This window comes from Diachasmimorpha longicaudata, chromosome 5 (assembly GCF_034640455.1).
Source record: "Diachasmimorpha longicaudata isolate KC_UGA_2023 chromosome 5, iyDiaLong2, whole genome shotgun sequence".
NCBI classification, from domain to species: Eukaryota; Metazoa; Arthropoda; class Insecta; order Hymenoptera; family Braconidae; genus Diachasmimorpha; species Diachasmimorpha longicaudata.
The window spans coordinates 5,597,646-5,608,210 of NC_087229.1; the positions used below are offsets into that span (position 1 = coordinate 5,597,646).

Below are 10,565 nucleotides of genomic sequence, written 5' to 3' on the forward strand. Positions count from 1 at the left end.
ATGAGTTTCAATCAAGTATCGCAATTTGGAATATCGAGGTATATTGAGGAATTTTGAGTGAATATCTTGAATGTCTTCACTAAATTATGTCAATTCTATATCTATTTCGCCTGTGTCTCATTCGTCACACAACAATCCGGAGATTATCACTCCATAATTCCCGATTTATCCTCTGATTCAATAGTGCATGAAATAAAAGACAGGGAAAGGAGTCTCTCAAGCACATGAGTTATTTTTGGCTCGATTTGTATTAACCATGGATAATGACCCAATTCCATTCGATTTGCATCATCGACGTGGTAATCAGCTTCATAGCAATGCGTATCCACGTTCATGCATATGTCCTTAAGGAGATTAGATTGAAGGGGGTGAATTTCTTCATAGATCATACTTTGATGTGCAGAGACTTGGAAACTTTCGGTATCTCGCCTAAATTTCTACACATTCTCTAAAAACTGGTCTTCAATTAAGCCTGAGTAAGCGTTTTACTCATTAAGGTTTGGATTTTCATCAATTTCTCGATCTCCGAGAGATGATACCGTATCCTTCCAAATGTTTTCACAGAAAAAATCGTACTCAAAGTTTCATCACTTTCACGAGACGCAAAGAATCTACACAACCCACGGACATTTTCGCAGCCATTTTATTCACCGTAAATATAAACTAACGAGGGGAGGCGCTATATACCATCAATTTATTTCCAACATTACGATAGGAAAAGATAAAAAAATACCATGCAATGAAAGCTGTGAGGAATCTAAAAAAAAGTCATAGAAATTTTTCTTTTTTTACTGGAAAATCTTTCTCTTGAAAGGCGAACCTATTTTTCTTTTTGGGAGCGTAATGTAGACTGAGTGAGAATATCTAACGATGACCAGTGAGAACCGATCAAGGAGTGGGATTAATTTATCTGATTCGGCTCGTGCATTAGTGATTTGATAAATGTTTCGTTCACAAAATTAATGTTTTCCTCGTAGAATGTTGTGGCATGGTTTTATTCTCGGTGATGACAATCATTGATTCTGTTATCATTAAACTGTTGTTACACCCTTGAGTCGATGTTGAATTAATTGGTTGGGAATTGATATTCGTTTTGTGGATAACATACATTCACTTGCGTCATATCCTCAGTCGAGCGTCTCACTTATGACGGGGATTCCCAACCGAACTTAACGAAAGCGGTAAAGAAACGTGACATTTCGAGTGTGAAATAAATACCATGTTTATTGCCAGTATCTCCTTTAATGCTAGATGTCTTAGGATTAGTTTATTATATATTGCTATCGAGACATTTCGATAGGTACAAAAATTCACGTTGGCAGAGTCGCCCTTTTTATCTTCCTCGGTAACTCTCAATAGCAGAGAAATCCTGAGAAACGGGAATATTTTTTCGTTTTATTTTTACGTTTGAATGATAATTGAGAATTTGTACACTACATTTTATGAATTGATGGTATATACATGTCATAACGTTTTCCAAATTGGAAGAATTGAAATTTTTCCATCGGTGATGGGAAAGATATTCGCTACAGAGTTTGCGTATCGACTTTTTTTTTTTGTTTAACATCACGACAAGTGAATTATAACTACACATAGGGTCTCTGCTGTAGCGAAACCATCGTTGCATTCTCCTATACTCTCAGGTCCATTGTCTCAGCAGCTGAGTTGTTATAGACATCCGAAGAATTTACTTCCAATTGATTCTTGCTACGAAATTTTCGAATGGATCGTCGAAGCTTTCACTGATAGAATGATTCATGTAATTCAAACGAGATTCATCAATCGCTGAAATCACTTCGTTCTTCTCTCGGAGTTTATGACCTTCATTACCTTTAGTTTGACGTTTTTTTTTTCATCTTTGGATTTCTGGTTTATTATCAGCGGACAATTATGAGGAGAGATCGCAAGTCAGCAGCTGCTCGTTGTACATCAATTGCATCAGTAACCAATGATATTTGTAGACTTACAGACGATTACATTTGTTACGAATAGGTTTTCTTCTTCACATTCACCCATAGGTATTTGCTATATACAGTTTGGATGGAACCGTTGATTATAATTTTTAATTAACCGTGGATTCCTCAATTAACACATACCTGTAGCGAAGTGGCCGAGCGTAATGAGTCGAAACGTGATCAATTCGTTGTTTATGAATAAATAATGAAAATTATTCAAACACTTCCGACGCTATTTTAAGATTCAAGTTCCGATCTGAACAATTCGAGTAATAAAATCATTGTAAAATATCGGAAATTAGCAGACAAAATGCTTCGACTACAAAAGTAGGAGAGCATTTCACTGGATAAATCAAATATCGATAGACTTAAAGTACCTCTACCCTTACCATAAATTAATTACAAACTAATAAACCACCACTTCGCTACTGAAACTAAGCTTATTTATCACGAGTTGCACTCACCAACTTAACATCATTCAATTTCCCTTTTCAATTTCCTAAGCCAAGTTTTGATGCAAAAGTAAAAAAATAGCTAGAGATAAAGATACAGATGACAACCAGCTGCTGTCATCTGTATATTTTTCTTTTCCGAGCGCATCTTGTCTGGCATTTTGAATGTTCCACAGGAAATCGTATACGTTTGGGAAGGACGGAAAATTATAAATCGAGAATGTCGTGAGGACATCGTCCTCACCCTGAACCTCACCAATTCAATTATCCTCTCCCCGAAGACCTTAAACTAACGGAAACTGCATTCAATGATTTTCAAAAATTCTCACAATCAGTTCAATTTGGGGCATTCGCCAGTTATTAAATTTTTTTTTATCATTTTTTCGTTTCTAAGTACAAAATTATGAATAGATCACTATTCCCATATCTAGAACGCAAGATCTAAATATTTGGATTGACTCCCGTTACAATTCACAGCCTCCCTGACTGTTTCTCGTATCTAAGATGAACTCCGAAATGAAGTGACAAAACAAGGCGAGTCAACTTTATTTTCATTCGAAAAATTATAATGAAAGTAGATACGGGAGAAACATTAAAAATCCCCTTTTTCTGCGGTTTTTTCCCTCAGAAATCCATTTTATTTTGAGAAATATTTGATGCATTTCCTATTGTATAAACTGTATTCATAAATATACCTCGATATTTCTATTGATCGAAATTTGGAGAGAAAAAAACAATCAACAAGAAAAATTTTCAGTCAAATTTACCTGCGTTATCTTGTTGTGTCACTTCGCTACAGAAAAGTTTCGATTAAAACTATGAATACAAATTTCTCGAGACATGGAAAGCGGTAAAAATGACTAGAGTATTTTGATCGAATGATAAACACTAACGACTTTGAATAAATCAAAAAATAACTTTACAAATCGCAAGGAAAAGAGTCCACTATCTGATAAATGTTTTACCGATTTAAGTTCTCTCGTATTTTACTGTAATAATCGTTTTTGCGGATGGATTCTAATGAACATCATTCATTGCTGGTAACCATTGGTGTGGTGTGCCTCTTGACTGTCTATACTGTAACCAGTAATGCTGTCTGGACTCTGGAGTGAAGCCGCGTAAAGCGGGTTGACCGGGGTTGCATGGGTGTCGAATTGTGTTGAGTCATACACACTGTGATTCTGGAAAACAAAGAAACAATTCCGCTTTTGGATTCCTTAATGATAATCTAGAAAATAATTTCTGGTCTCCTTTATTTTTGTAAGAGACCATTGAGTCATCAATTGTCATATCATTATATATCAGTGTTTAGATGTTGAACTAGAAGTATCAAATTCAGAAGTGGAGTGGCACAATAGGTCGAGCTGATAGTGAAATATTTTTTTCTGAGTCCGAGAATCCTTGCTTCCGGCCAACAGACACGTTTTCATCATTTGTACGTAAAGTACAATTTTCCATATGCTGCACCCGCGCGCTATCCCTTTTTTCATTTATTGCGTTGGAAAATACGGTTTGCCACTCGTCAGGAAAGTGTTCTTTCACCCTTGGAAATCTAGCACTCAACGTGGACAATCGCTATGCGTCTTGCAAAGTCAGCCATTTTAATGATTCAAAGACTCGAAGTTCGAAAATAAGGAAAACGTTTGAAAATCTTACTTGATGCGATGCCTGACCTGGAGGTTTTATTTCTTCAATTTATAGAAAAAACCGATCCACTGCAATTTTTCCATTTATTCAGAAAAAAATTCGAAACGAAATGGTCTTCAATGGAGATTGACTTATCCCAAGTTACCCCTCCACAACTGAATTGTTTTCAGTTAAAATAATCATCGCATATCTGTGCTTCACATGCAAATTAAAACACTATAGCAGTGATAACGCGCATTCATAGACATTTTACACACAGATTGAAATTGAAAAATCAAAAAAAAAGATAAATAATTCTCAAATAAAATAAATACTCGAAGCCGAGATCCATGTCGAGTGCAAAAATACATGTGCGAATAATGTATGGCCCCCCCACCATACGCAATAACTCAAATTCAACAGACTACGAGGAAAAGCCAAAAGTGACGGTGGGTTATTTTTGTTTCGGTGTGTATGCTGGCACTTCCAGATGGACGTTGTCCACACACAGGCTAGTACAGAGGGGCAACAGAAAATAGAGAGACGAAGACTGAGAAAATTGAACAGAGTGAGAGACTGAGACAGCAGTTCGATCTCACAAATGGTACATAACAATTCCAGCGAACAAATAAACGCGTTTGATTTATAATTAGCGCAAGTACAATGCCCCACCTCAGTATTGTATTTGATAAATAAATAAAAAACCATGTGCGTATCTGTTTTGACTACTCAAATACATTTAATGAAAGCCACTAGGCATGCTAATTATGTACACTTTATGGGGAATTAAAGCTCTTCCAAGATACTCAATATGACGCATATATTTGATATATTCATATGTAATCTGTTGGGGATAAGAATGATAATGGGCAACTGAAAAATTTATCCTAATTTGGGAGAAATTAATTTTATGCGAACGTTGCGTGTTTGCGCTCATTAATCGATTAATGAAAACAAGTCCTCAATGACATTGATTATATGTACATAAGATGTCATACCCTTTCATCCTCTATTCACTATTATTATCACAAAATATTTACAGAAGTGAGTGTTGTGCGATCAATGTCCTTTGATAAATAGATGTCATGGATATTTTGTTTTCTCTTCTGCTGACTTGTAAAAGGATTTATTCGATGTATTCCTCTTACAAGTCCAAGTTAACCAGGCAAATGATGTCTCAAGAAACATAATGAAGTGTATGTAATGAATGTACAATTATTTCGATACTCTGAAGAAGTCACTCGTCTCGGTAAAAAGGGAAAACAAAATTATTGTCGTCGAACATTTTGGAAATTGATGCGCTGGGATTTCCATGACATCCTCGACACCAATATATCTAGTGAATCATGTAATTTTGAAAATCAATGTACAATTATGTATTTTGAGCTGTTGCTCGAAATATTAACATCGAGAGCAAGAAAGTTGTATCATTGATTCAGTAGTGAAACGGTGGAGCAGATCGAGCTGATTTTGATTGTCAGTTTTTAATAAATGTCACGTAATTTAAGAAAGATAATGAAATTTTTATAATAATCTATTTGTGAAGCCAATTTGAGTGCTATAAAAAATATTATTTCACAAAATCCGCTATGTCTCTTGGATCGGCAGATATTGTTCAAAAATCACTAGGAAATGAATCTACTTATCTCCTTTTGCCACTTCACTACTGAATTAAGTGAACCGAACCCGTTTTACCACTTCGCTGTCAGATTTAATCAGTATAATCGTCATGCACGTTCACTGAGCTGTGTAATTTTCACAACATTCAACATCAATGAGTAAAATAAAACCAGCCAACTCAACTTCAATATAAGCTTTCATTACATATCAGTGGCGAAGCGGTAAAATAATTCAAATCCACTTTGACTACCAGCTTTTAGCAATATTTTAAACCTCTGTGAATGAAAAATTAATAATTCAGGTGGCAAAATTGAGATTAGCAATTTGAAAGAAAAAAAAAACTCATGCAAGTTCCCTATTGTCCCCTCAAGCCAAAGGTGAGTGGGAATCATCCTTATCCTTCCGTGTCAATGGACTTTGGTAAACAGGTGATTGAATCGATTGCAAGTAATCCCCAAGGCCACCGGATTCCCTCCTCCCCCCATGCCTATCACCCCTCCCCTCCCATCCGCGTTTAGAGTAATCACCAGTCGATGTACCCGCGATATCACGTGTCTCCCTGCCAATTTCCAGATCGAGTGATTTAACGGAATGACCGGATGACGAACTCCTCGGTAACATTGCCCTCGAGCTATTGTCATTCTCACTATTGAGTATATTCTGAAGACTACTCTCAAGAGGGGGTAAAACACTTGTCGAAGGGCTTTTTGTGATCAATTTTGATTGTTCAGTCATTCTTAGGGATATTTTATGACTCGCGTCAACGGTATCGGTTGATAGTGTACTCAGTGTATTTTCAAGACTCGATTTGCCCGATTGAGCGAATAAATTGGCCCTACTATCATTACCCTTTGGTGTGTACATAAAATTACTAGCTGTACTTGGTGACAGTACAAGATTACTAGGCTGATCAGCAATATCTGTTACACTCGTTTGTGAACTGTGCCGACGTAATTTTCTTGCCTCTGGCGTTAAGGCGTATAGAGTTGCTTGGGAGCTATAGCGACTTGTACCAGGGGTCTTGGGATCCCTCCTGGATGATAGGGAGTACAGGGAGGTTCGCTGCTTCAAGACGGGTGGTTTTGCTGTGAGCGACTCGTATAAGGGCATGTGAATAGACGGAGTATGGACCTGATATATGTAGTCGCTGTCTGTTTTCAATGATGAGAAACTCTGCTGATGGGGGAGTGACACTGTGTCCTCTTCCATTCCATCATCCACCTGGGCTTTGTAGGAGAACTGAATTGATGGCTGGGATACTCTGTCAACATATGAATTTTTTAATATGTTGGCTTGTAGCGTAACAAAACAATTTGTTTGATATAAAAAAAAAATAATCGTGATAGTCTCGTCATAAATAAATAATCAAATTTTATCTTAGCCACGATGGTTACATTAAATTTACTAAAATCAAGGGCGTTCAGTTTATCATTTAACTTGCGGTCGTTATGTTTCCATTGGTTATGATCAAAATTTAGTATTGCAAAGTAAGGAATAATCAACAATTTCCAGACTAAACATGATGTAGTTTATTGTCTTTCGCGTTTTTTTGTGATCGTTCTAGATTCTCAGCTCTCCAATAATCTCATTGATCGAAGGCTTCAATTTCCTGGTCGTCTTGCTGATACTAAACAGTGGATCGAGATAAAACAGCACTGAAATGTTTATATTGAAATTTTCTTCTCTTGAATACAATTTTTTTTCCGAAATTTTAAAATAAATACAGTTGAAAAAAATATATTTTTGTAACATGAATGCAATTATATTTTTTGTAAGGCTACCTATTGACTCGATATTCCAAATGTATCGTTGAGGAAAAAGTGTCCATAACTTAAATTTCTGACACTGAATAAAATAACGTCCTTGATTTTATTTATTTTATGATTTCTCTCTTACAGTTCAAAACACTCTAGGTTTCTAGAACAATAAACCTTTTCTCATCTCTAAAAAAATCTTATCTCGCTTGTACTATGATAAACAACATCCAGGATTTTTATGACTCACCCAAAGACCTCTGATAAGAAGGTATGGTAAACGAGCGGGGTAAAAAACGTCAGGTATAGGACAGCTGTGAAATCCACGACGCACAGTCCAGCTGGGTTCTGAGTGTAATTCAAGAGTCCTGCACCGATTGATTGTATCAGGTTTAAGGCTGCTAAAGCCCCAACGTAGATGTAAAAACTCTTCTTCGCTAAAATTGCAAAATGCAAAGCAGGCATCAAGATTAATATTAATTTCAGTGATACTTTAAAGTATAGAAAAATTATAGAGGGTTTTATGCGAGGATTACGTTCTATGCATTGAAAATAAGCGTCAATCAATCTCTCCCTCTCCTCTTATTCTGTAAAACTCTTGAAGGGAAGGTAGGCTGGAATAATACTTACTAGGTAAATTCAATCTTTCCCGTAGTCTTGTCCTCGGTAGAATAAGTATGAAAAGGTATATAAGCGTGAATACGAGACTGCTGCAGAACCAGAACATCATACCTCCATGTCCAAATACGTAAAAATCTCTACTAGGAATGTGGAATGTGTCATCAGGTAAAACCAACTCAAGTGTACCCTGAGTGATTGTGAACGCTAGGGATATGAGCGAGGTAGCCACCAGTACTCTCTGAATGCTGGAGCGACTGTCCAGGTGCCCTGAAAATAGAGAATAAGAGGTCAATGATGGATGAATAAATTGGTCTGCAAATTGTGGAATGCTACGTACCAAATGCCAGTCCAAATATGACGACACTCATCTCTGTGGAGAGGAGAAAAAACCTAACTGTCACCCACAACACTTTGTCTATTTTTCCACCAACATCAGCAGCGGCATTAACTGTCATTGACACTACACATCTCACCACTGATATTACAATGTTACAGAAGACGAGTCCGTAAAATGCTAAATATATTGGACTGCTTGTTGCACGTAACTTGAGCCTAGCACGATTGAATCTCACAAGGATGAATAAAAGAAATACTAAATTTGGTATCAGTATCACTAAATCCCATATTCGTACCCTGGAACAATAATAGAGAATAAATAGACTTACTAAGGGGACAAGTATTTCATGGGAATGTCAGTAAATGTAGAAAACATTTGAATGACTTGCAAGAACCATGACAAAACTTCAATCCAGACAATTAACTTTACCTGGACTCTTGGATCTCCTTATACAGCACGAGCTTACAAAAGTGGTCATCATCGTCAGTCGATGAGCTAGCGTTAGGATCAGCAGTTGTTCCCAGGTCCAGAGCCTTGCGCCAGGGCTCTGACACTGTCTGCTCACCACCTCCATACATCCTTCTACCTTCGAGTTATTGCGGATCCCGATATTTCAACGAAACATGATATTCCTCACTAAATCTGCAGCAAATGCAATCACTTTCCACGCTGATTATGAATTTCCCACTAAGACGATTAAAAATAAATTAAAATATATCCCAAAATGATAACACCCAAAACGTGTTCCTGTGGAGTCTCAGAAGTGACTAAATAACGACTTGAATGATTAAATAATTATACTGGTCTATAAATATAATCCTAACAAAAGGGTATCTTGAAGGGATACACTTCATCTCCCTTTGTACTCATCGGTTCCTTGAAGTTAACGTAATACCTGCACTTTTTTTATCTCTCACCCATCGACCCCCAACAATGAATCGAGATTACAATTTCACTCTTCATCAAGCGTAACGTGAAACGGTTGTAAACATTTTGCACAATATTCACCTGATTCATCAGTGAATCATGAACAACCTTGATGTAAAAAAAACATAACCTCAAAAGTAGACGTCAAATAACAGAACAGATTATTTGGCAAGTCGAACACAGTCAAAGCCTAATAATGTTGCAGGGTATCAACCACTGAAACGTCATTGACCCAAAACAATGATTATTACCGTTAAATAATAAAGAGAGAGTGAGAGAGTGCAGAAAAAAATCGATACGACGACCTATTGCATTACCTAGCAAGTGAATCCCCCCAGTGTGTGAGTGAAAGAAATGCGATAGTCGCCATAACTGATTTATACTAATTAGATAACATTTTAATTAACTTACCGTGTGTATACAGATGCGCATTATGGCTGAAAACCTCACTGCAGACACATTAATATTATGGAAAATTCAATTGTGACGCAAATTCACGACTTTCCCCACTCCCAGTTGTGTCAACCACTGATTTCCCCTTTCCACGACTCGAGAATTTCCATCCTCATTTTTTTTCGGAGCTGCGCCCTAATTGTCCCTCCACTCTCCCTAGAATTATGCGAATTATCGAATGTCACTCGGGGGCTTTGGCTCCACCTTATTTCGGAAATATCCCAGCACGAAATAACTGAATATTGTGTATTTGAGGGCAATTAGGATGAATCCAGCACGAATACTGCGCTTCATTCCCGTCACTGTCAAACTCTTTGTCTGTTTCTCATCGTCCAGATGGAGTATTCGATACTGATGATTGCACTTACACTTATTTCAATTGTCTTCAACGATGTTGAAAGGGGTTTTCACTAAGTGAAGTAGCCAAAGATTGGTGACAGACATGTGAGGGGAATGATTCGTGATTTTTCTTTAGGTGGATTGTTTTGACGGGAAAATGACAGTTCTCTCTCTCTCTCTTTCTCTCTGAGGGAGGGGATTATGTCATGTTTGCAATGAGCACCACTTTTGTAGGGGGATCTGGACAGGTAGAGAATCGCATACTCGATCGGTAACTAATAGTTAATACTCTATCGGTAACGTCGAACATAATTCAAAATTTTTTTTTTGTAAATTGATAATCACCCGATAATGTTTAATCCAGTTTTAGAAACGGTAAAGACTTAAAAATTTTCGCTGGCATCTTCGGACATTCTATTGTCTCAGGGACAGAATTAATTTTCAAAATGAAATTGACTTAGATCGTTTTACTCGTGAGCTA

The 10,565-nt window shown here is 37.0% G+C and overlaps 1 protein-coding gene across 6 annotated transcripts; it reads right to left on the reverse strand.

Moving 5' to 3' along the window:
- Nucleotides 1-1,222: 1,222 nt before the first annotated feature.
- LOC135162944 (transmembrane protein adipocyte-associated 1 homolog) lies at nucleotides 1,223-10,252 on the reverse strand. Of its 6 annotated transcripts, XM_064121933.1 has the most exons (7): nucleotides 9,704-10,252; nucleotides 8,795-9,007; nucleotides 8,366-8,661; nucleotides 8,038-8,295; nucleotides 7,658-7,844; nucleotides 6,785-6,914; nucleotides 1,223-3,588 (listed from the first exon to the last, which is right to left on the reverse strand). In XM_064121933.1, exons 2-7 carry the CDS (start codon nucleotides 8,941-8,943, stop codon nucleotides 3,439-3,441), a joined length of 1,170 nt encoding a protein of 389 aa, XP_063978003.1. In that variant the 5' UTR covers nucleotides 8,944-9,007; nucleotides 9,704-10,252; the 3' UTR covers nucleotides 1,223-3,438. The 6 variants fall into 6 exon arrangements, with proteins under 6 accessions (XP_063978003.1, XP_063977997.1, XP_063978000.1 ...); XM_064121927.1 differs by lacking the exon at nucleotides 1,223-3,588 and having other exon boundaries at nucleotides 4,749-6,914; XM_064121930.1 differs by lacking the exon at nucleotides 1,223-3,588 and having other exon boundaries at nucleotides 4,749-6,914; nucleotides 8,795-9,025.
- Nucleotides 10,253-10,565: the final 313 nt, after the last annotated feature.

Excerpts from the sequence above, each read along its gene's own strand:
- LOC135162944 (XM_064121927.1), bottom strand. The coding sequence starts at position 8,943 with ATGTATGGAGGTGGTGAGCAGACAGTGTCAGAGCCCTGGCGCAAGGCT. Across the intron at positions 7,845-8,037 it reads GGAAAGATTGAATTTACCTA|CGAAGAAGAGTTTTTACATC; the intron begins GTAAGTATTATT and ends TTGCAATTTTAG. Across the intron at positions 6,915-7,657 it reads TTCTTATCAGAGGTCTTTGG|AGTATCCCAGCCATCAATTC; the intron begins GTGAGTCATAAA and ends ATATGTTGACAG.